This window comes from Myripristis murdjan, chromosome 7 (genome assembly GCF_902150065.1).
Source record: "Myripristis murdjan chromosome 7, fMyrMur1.1, whole genome shotgun sequence".
Classification (NCBI taxonomy): Eukaryota; Metazoa; Chordata; class Actinopteri; order Holocentriformes; family Holocentridae; genus Myripristis; species Myripristis murdjan.
Window position 1 is genome coordinate 8,798,520 of NC_043986.1, and position 8,949 is coordinate 8,807,468.

General features: G+C 41.8%; 1 protein-coding gene across 1 annotated transcript; it reads left to right on the forward strand.

The window, feature by feature from the left end:
• The first annotated feature begins 1,083 nt into the window (after positions 1 to 1,083).
• LOC115362426 (ubiquitin carboxyl-terminal hydrolase 37-like) lies at positions 1,084 to 8,646 on the forward strand. The gene is made up of 15 exons (XM_030056350.1): positions 1,084 to 1,098; positions 4,321 to 4,379; positions 4,657 to 4,774; positions 4,948 to 5,094; positions 5,247 to 5,437; positions 5,622 to 5,753; positions 5,918 to 6,041; positions 6,187 to 6,338; positions 6,470 to 6,569; positions 7,105 to 7,181; positions 7,310 to 7,454; positions 7,741 to 7,801; positions 7,964 to 8,050; positions 8,222 to 8,281; positions 8,447 to 8,646. The coding sequence occupies exons 1-15, from the start codon at positions 1,084 to 1,086 to the stop codon at positions 8,644 to 8,646; spliced, it is 1,668 nt and encodes a 555-aa protein (XP_029912210.1).
• The last annotated feature ends 303 nt before the right edge of the window (positions 8,647 to 8,949 follow it).

Below are 8,949 nucleotides of genomic sequence, written 5' to 3' on the forward strand. Positions count from 1 at the left end.
AGTATTCCGACAGTCACCGTACAGACAGTAGCCTACATCCACCACAAAAACATTATTGGTTGAAGCAGTAGAAGCAATAGTAGTAGTATTAGAAATATTAATATTGTTATTAATATAATAATTATTGTCATCATCAGAGTCATGAGCTGTTTTTTTTTTTGTTTGTTTTTTTTTAATTTAGGATTAAAGCCAGTAGTCTTTAACCTGAGCCTTTGTCAACCTGTTTTATTTTTTATCAAGGGCTCAAATATTTTATGAAACTCTTGTTTGTTTTTTCTTACAGATGTACTGTCTGCTACTTATTATATATAATAAGCTGTATAAATGTGAAACTTTAATGTACTTTAATTTTATGTTTTTGAAACATGACTTTTACTCCACTACATTTCAAAGACAAATACGGTAATTTTGACTCTGCTACATTTCTATTAATGTTGTTGTTTGAAGTCAGCTGTGGAATTTTTTTAATACGTTCTAAAATGTGATTGGCCACATGCTGTGCTTCTCACAAGAGAAAAAAAAACAACCACAGGCTCCACTAGAGACCTGTTCCATCTAATTTGAGACACAAAACACAAAGACACACACACACACACACAGAGAGAGAGAGAGAGAGAGAGAGAGAGAGAGAGAGAGAGAGTATGCTGTTATGAGTCATAACACCACTATACAGTATTTGTGTAGCCCAGCTTTTGGAAAACTATAGACCTAAAGTTACACATTCTAACTAAAAGTTACATATTTCTGTATTTTGTGAAGTGATTGATGAAAGTATACAAGGCACTGAGTACAGTATGATTCTTTTCAATTGCAACTTGTTTACAGACATTGTTACAGTAGGCTATAACAAAAAAAAAGGCCTTTTACAGTATTGTGTAAAGGAAAAATGGCAGTAATTTACATACAACAAACACAAGAAACTGTGCACAACTGTAAGGGAGATTACAGGCCTGTTGTAACTGTACAGGGATACAGTAAATTATTCCTGTGCATCCAGACATTGCTTCCCTTTCATTTTCGGGGATAACGTCCCTGTAAAGGGCATCTAAAAATGTGAGTAGCTGTTGGGTGTTGTACGGGCCAATGAGGGGGATACGGGTGAGTACATTGTCTGAGATGGCTGCACACATCATAACACTCCCTCCTCGTTGGCCTGACACATCAATTGTAGCTCTTTGGCAAATCAGTTTTCTACCACGTCTTCTACTTGTAACTAGATTGAAACCAGCCTCATCAGAGAATATGAAGTTGTGCAGAGGTTTCATGCTGTCCAGCTCCAATAAACACTTATCAAGAAAGGGCAAAAAAACTGTAAAACATTGTTTCTGCATGACATATGCATTTAGAAGAACATCTTAGGCTACTGTAAATACACATATACATACAGTATTGTCATGCAACTCCACCATACTGTATTACACTACGCAAAGTAAACAAGAGTTTACAGTACTGAAAATATGCATGGTATGCATACTGTAAATGCTGTAGGCCTACCTGTACATACGTCATGGAGCTCCTTCAGCCTTGCACTTTTCCTTTCAAATGGCACATTGTATAACTGTTTCATGCACATTTGATTTCTCCTAAACACTCTGTCAAGTGTACTGAGGGAAACTGATTGGATGTTCCTGAACATTTTGTTGTCCTCTGTCACAGCCCTCTGTATCTCCCTCAGTCTAATGGCATTGTTTGCAATCACCATGTCGCAAATGGCTTCCTCTTGTTGAGGAGTAAAAGACTTCCTCCAGCTCTCTGAGGTAGTCTTGCAATCCTGTGTGGTTCAGAGTGAATTTACAGTTACACTAAGCAGTAAATCATATCACTGTAAATCATATCACATCCAATTCTACCTACTGTAAAATATGTTGTAGTACAGTACTGTAAATGGCAAATCGTCACTGTTTGTAGGCCGTAAAACACCATAGCAGGCCTAATGTAAATGAGCACTATTGGGGCCTAAATATACAGTAAAATGTGAGAAGTCACATTCTTGTTCTAAGCTTTACAGGAAGACGTTTACAGTACTATAGTGGTATGCCAATTACAGTCATGAAATACTTCTGTAAACACACCCGTTCTCCCGACGAAATGTTTGAATGATTGAATTTAAAGTGGTTCGCCCAACATTTGGCTTCACCCTTCGGCCAGCCTCAGCCATAGTGAGGCCATGATTGACAACATGGTCCACAATTGTAGCCCTTATTTCATCGGGGACAACCCTATGTAGTCTTCTTCCTCTATTTTGCCCCCTTCCTCCTCGCTTCCTCACCCCTCTTCCGTGATGCTGACCTTCCATTTCTGTGTCACAGGATTGTAGAAATGGTACACACGTCCTGCTCGGTTCATATATGCTTGCCCATTCAGGGACCACGGGATTCAGCTGTGAGTGACTGAAGAACTGGCTGATCATTGGCTACAACTAAATCTTTAACCTTTCCTCCTCATTAGTGAAAGTTGAGATTCACCTGATCAAATGACTGCAGACATCTCCAAAAAAAAACATGATAGACATGTATATAAAGATAGATGCCTGAAAGATTTTGACAACTAGTTCAACGGTTTTGCATGTAATGACTCAAGCAATGAAATAAGGACTGTTAGTTATATAAGGAATGACTATTCAACATGCAACCAGTGTGTTGTGATGGCATGACGTAAGCAGATGATAATGTTACAAAACAACAGAGAATTGCACTGACAAAATTGCATGATGTAGGCTACAATACATTTGCTCTTTGTTCAAAGCAATGAGAAATCACTGCTGTGATGGGTACAATTGACTTGATGTTGTGGAGATAGAATAAGAAGTTTTGAGAATTTCAATACTGATCTGAGAACTAAAGCAACTGAGAAAAATTGTAATTATTGTCCTTCAGAGTTCAGTTTGATAAAACAGGGCTGGGAGGGAGGACTCCGTGTTCACATATTTCAGATTACAAAGAATGACAGCCATTAATTAGCTGTTCATGAATGCCTTTTCAAAATAAATCATAATGCAAACGTTAAGGCCCATGATTTGAAAATCTCACTATAGCTGACTAAACAAACGTTGGCAAGCCTGGTTTTATGTTCATACATGTTTGTACAAATCTGTTGACCCACAAGCTATTTTAAAATTGAAAATAAAAAATAATAACTTAAACTTGTCTGTTAGCTGTCTCCATTTTATCCAGGACATGGCTGCAGGAGCTGAGCTTCTGCTGAGTCACTTCACACCTGCGAGGTTTTTACGTAAGTATTACACATTATTTTACCTCAGAATACATAGCACGGCACACTGACACAGAACACAATGATATTATCTTAAAATTACACATGTTTTTATTTTTTTTAACAAATAGGTTTATATAGCTAACCAGCGAATAAGTTAGCTTAACTTTTTCACTAGTTAGCATGTTGTAGCTAGCTCGGGTGAGATGAAAGTCTGGAGACTCCCAGCCTTGTGGTTATAAGCAAAAAATATTCATAATTATGACTATAAGGCCAATAGAATGTTTTTGTGTTCATTTAGAGAGTAAATCAGTTTATTAAGTGTGGTATTCACCATGCAGCGTTTACTGTCCTGACGCTGATAGCTAACATTACATCGACTCACTGAGGTGTTTTGATTTAACTTAGCTTATTAGTTTGTACTGCTTTTATGTACCTTGAGGTGAATTCGATTTCTGTGTGACTGTTTATGTTCTTTATACTTGGTGATGCGGTCGGCTCTGCTTATGAGCAAACAGCAGTGACTTTATGACAGAACAATGGAGGTTCTAGAAGCGTCTCGAGCTCAGAGGCGCTCGCTTCCAACTCGGGCCAGATGAAGTTCACTGCCGACACGGACAGCACACATGCTCTCGGGGAAAACTTCGCGGTTATTTTGAAAGCCTAATATTCATTTGCAAGGATGTTTTGCTGGCCTTGCGCTCGTCAGAAGGTGTGTGTTTCAACTAAGAACAGTTTTTTTAAGTTGCTTCATGTTATTCTTCTGACTGTGGAAACTCAGATTGTTGGTGCAAAATGTTGTCCTGCAAATTCAAGTTTTGAAACTTGAATAAGGTGGCTATTTTTTGTACCATTCTTCATGTGTATTATTTCTTCACATACATTGTGTTACTAATTTTTCCACATTTTATATGTGCCTCAGGTGTCCTTTAATTTTTTTTTTTCTAAATGTTTTTTCTATACATGGTATAAGGCCATTCTGAAGCACTTTTGTGACCTATGTCTGTGAAAAGCGAGACACTTACATATTTATTTATTTTTAAAGTCAGTTTTTTTTGTTTTTTTTTTTTAATCAGTTTAAGCATGTTTAATTTTCTTTATTCCTACCAGAAAAACACCACCACTTCTGATGAGAACTTGGGTGGAGATGATGGCAGCCCACAGAAGAGGTAAGGACTTTACTCTTTCACTTTAATGATAATTAGTATTATTATTACAATACAAAGTTATCTCTATGCTATGAAGGGTTTTTCTTTTCCCTAAAATGACTCATGATCATCAAAACCATTACACTTTTAGGCCTATAACTCCTTTTTCATTGTTTTTCAACTTTATTTTTTCATGTGCATCCCTCATACTCTTGACTTAGACATCTTACACATCATTTGAAACACAAAAACTCATACAAAAACAACAACAAACTGTTTTTCTTATTCACACACACAGTGACCCCAAACAGGAAAATGGGGTCCCAGTCTCTTCAGCCACCTCCACCACCACAGCAAAAGGCAAGGAGAGAGCCAATAGCCCTCCTTGTTGGCACAGGTGTTTCTACTGGTGCAAGGTAGGTTTTACAGAAATTATCAGCACTAAACATAAAGCAGCTTTATAGCAGTCTGTAGATTTTATATCTGATTTTGTGAACTGTGAATGACAGTTGTGGACAGTAGTTAGTCTGTTGCTGTTGTCTCGTGTATTTAACCATGAGTGTATTTTACTGTACTTTACTCCCGACAGAAAAACAAGGTGCCCAGTGAGAACACCTGCGGGAGCCCCAAAGAAAATGGGGTCCCAGCCTCTCCAGCAACCTCCGCCACCATGAGTGAAAAGGAGAGAGCCAATAGCCCTCCTTGGTGGCGTAGATGGCCCTTCCGTCGCTGCAAGGTACACTTCACACAAAGTGCCATTGCTGCACTTTTGTATTTGAACTTATAGGCTGTGAATGACAGCACTGTACAAAATTGTTTTTAGTCATTAATTAATGTGTCACTGCTGGCCCTGCTACGTTTAACCTGGTTGCTGTTTCCTCCTATCAGATTGCACCAGTTGATGAGGCCACTGGCAGCAGCACGGAGATTAAAGAGCAGGTACAGGAGGGACAGCGCAGCACTGGCAGGACGGCTGAAACCCCCACACCTGCCTCTGCCAGCTGCTCCGCTAAAAAGGAGTCTGTGGCCCCTGTCCTGCCCCGTCAGAGCCTCACTAAGAACCATGTTGTCTACCTCGGGTAAGCACCGAACAGGACACTCATACACACACACCCAAATACATTTGATTTACATGCACATTATGCAGCTGTAACATGACATGAATCCATGCAGTTCCTCTAAAACCCAGCTAGGGAGAGGAAAACAAGACCCAGTTTGATTTCACACAGAAAATGATGTGTCCTTTTTGTGTTTGTGTCTCAGGTTCCCCAACTTGGCACAGACGTGCTACATGAACTCCAGCCTGCAGAGTCTCCTGACTCTGAGAAGTTTCACTCAGGAGCTCAGCAGCCAGTTCAGGATCTGGAGTTCAGCCCCTGGAGCTGAATTGATCAGGTACATGCATGGCCCAAAACACACACACATGCACACACAGTTGCATGCAGTCATTTGAAGTGAATTAACAGATGTGGAGTGTAATAGTGAAATAGGAGAGCTACGAAAAGAAATGTCTCTTCTCTTCCATCTTGTTCATTCATCTCTTCCTTCGCTCTCTCCAGAGGACTTGTGGACGTCAGTGTGTCTCGATACACAGACGCTGACGTTCAAAAACGTCATGTCCTCAAGTCCTTCAAGAGGATGGTCTCAGCCCAGGTGCCCGAGTTTGCTGACAACAGCCAAAAAGTGAGTCATTTTTGTGTCTTCCACAGCAACACGTTAGCATGCAGACTTCCCCTAAATCATTTTTCAATGAATGCACTGCCAGATGAGGCTTTCTCCTCCATGTGTTCATGTCTTCCTATGTTTCTGTGTGTTTCTGTATATTCAGGACGCCCATGAGTTCCTCAGCTGTGTCCTGGAGCAGCTGAGGTCTCTGTCTCCCCAGCTACAGGAGGTAGCAAAAAGGTTGGGCAGCAGCTACACCTGCCCCGTCCAGACTCACCTGACTTTTAGGATGCAGAGCACCAGGACCTGCAAGGGGTAAGACCGCACATGTAAATTCATCACATACATGTTTATATCTATCGAGAAATCACCACAGGTGATGGTCTGTGATATCCTCATGATCTGTGTGGCTCTATTTTTATGTGTATTGCCCCTTTACTGTGCAGCTGTGGTGAGAAGTCTCTGAAAGAGGAGAACTTCACCAACCTCTCCCTGGACCTGGTGCCTGCAGAGTCAGTGGAGCAGTCGCTGCAGCGATACCTGGTGGTGAGTGGCACCTCTGCTGATCTGCTCAAGTTGTGATTGTCTGATGTTTAACACATAAAGATCCCATCATGTTCAGCTGTCGTGGATCTGTTTTCAAATCATCTATCGCTGAGGATACTGTCCTCCGAGATGTTTTACATGAATGTAGTTCTGTTCAAATCCAGGATTGAATTCGTCAAATGAAGTGACGTTCAAGGCTATTTCTGACAATACTGGGCTTTGATTGGCTATCAACACCAGCTCCAGTTCTCATGATCTGACTGGAGTTTTTTTTTCTGACTGTGCAGTAACTTTCCGTTTTCACCAGTTGAGGAAAATGAAATTTTAGCATTGTCCTCATTAAATATTTTGTTCATAAGAGAATATAAACAGGAAGAAACACTGAACTCCTATAATGAGCGCCCTGTAATCAATGAACATTTTATCCCTCCACAAAATGGTATTCCTGATTCCTAAAGGGATTGTAGGTGCATATTTGGCCCAGACTGATGGATTACATACCTAAACTAAAGCATGTTGCCTTGATGCTCTGCAGGAAAACCAGCTGGAGTATCGCTGTGAGTGCGGGGCGGACACATCCGGACAGCAGTGGTCTTTCCAGACGCTGCCAAGGTGAGTGACATCACATCCATCCCTAATGTCTCAGCTGACAATTGTCAGTCTACTAATTGTTCTGTTGAAATGTTTGCATGTTGTTCTCTCCATCACTTCCTCTTCATCTCTGTTGTTTCTGTCTCCAGCGTTCTGATCCTGCATCTGAAGCGCTTCAGGTTCACCCCGGCCTGGACGCTGGAGAAGGTGCAGGACCCTGTTGTCCTGTCCAGAGAGCTGCTGCTGACCCCTGGGCAGTCAGAGGAAGCTGTCGGCCTTGAAAACACCAACAAGGTAAAGATGATACCAGTAGTTAGAGACAGATGGATAAGTACAAAGGATTGACCAAAAATCAAATAATAGGCAACAGATCGTCCCGTTCAGCTCAGCTGGTAATTATTATGTGTGAAATGAGCTGAGAGCAAACTAAACTCTCAGAAAACAGTCAAACCCATGGAGGGACTGAAGTCAAAGTCAGTTTGCACTTTGTACAGGATGTTGTCTGTGTGTGTGTGTGTGTGTGTGTGTGTGTGTGTGGCTACCTGTTAATATCTGTGTTTTTGTTTTTGTTTTTTTTCAGGCTGTGTGCCAGTACAAACTAATCAGTGTACTGAGCCATTTAGGCCGCACAGTGGATTCAGGTAAGATGTGTTCATTTTGTCAGCATATCTTAAATTGGTCAAATGTACTTTTACTTCCACAGTTGGGGAAGCTACGCTCGTTGAAGTGAAGAGGTGTGTAAACTGCATATAATCCATAGTGTTTGTAGACATCCCAGGTAACAGGGTGTGCTCTCCTCTCAGGCCATTATGTTAGCGACGGGGTCTATCAAGAGGGGGAGGCAGACAGCCAGACAGACCGCTGGCTGTCTTACAATGACGCGCAAGTCCGTGAGACAACCGGCGAGTCTGTCTGTTGCCTGCGTCGACGGACAGCTTACCTCCTCTTCTACGAGAAACAGGTAAGAGGATGGCATCGCCAGATCCTGCACTGACCCGAACCTGAACCCTATTTTGGTAAAATACACTAACTGTAAATCTGTGTGTTGTGTGTATTCTCAGGAGTAGAAGAGTGTGAGGTGCTGCAGTGCACTGGATGTGTGTTCAGAGCAGTAGACTCAGGTAAGACATGTGCACTTTGTCAGCTTTTCCTAAATCAGCCTCATGTACTTTTACTTCCACAGGTACAGAACCTGTGCTAGTTGAAATGAGCAGGTGTGTAAACTACATTTTATCCATAGTGTCTTTAGACGTCCCATGTAATAAGGTGTCCTCTCTGTTGTTCAGCTGTCCTCTCAGCTGCTGTGCGTCCCGTGGCCCAGAGACTCCCACATAAGGCAGCAGGATCTCCCCCTCGCCCCTGCCCACAGGAGGATGGGCTTCCCCCAGAGAGTCTGGTTCCTCCCAAGGTTTCTTCCTCTCAGAGGGAGTTTTTCCTTGCCACAGTCGCCCCCGGCTTAAAACACACCAACCAACAACCCGTCTAGGTGGACCATCTCTGGGTCCGTGGTTTTCTTCTTCTAAAATCCCCCTGCACATCATTTGATAAGCAGGATAGAAGGGACTGAAAAAAGAAGAAGAAAAAATGACCATGGAGATATGCCTAGTTACGGGAATCATCAAGCTACAAGTTGGAGTTGGTTTGGTCTGTTTGGCCTTGGCTTGCTCTCTGGGGAAGATGCTAACAAAAATGACAGAGACGCACAGATGTGGAATTTCATGGCCAGCAGTGATACCATGAATTCCCTGCTAGTTGTGGCCGATACAATAACCGAGAGCACTTTAACACT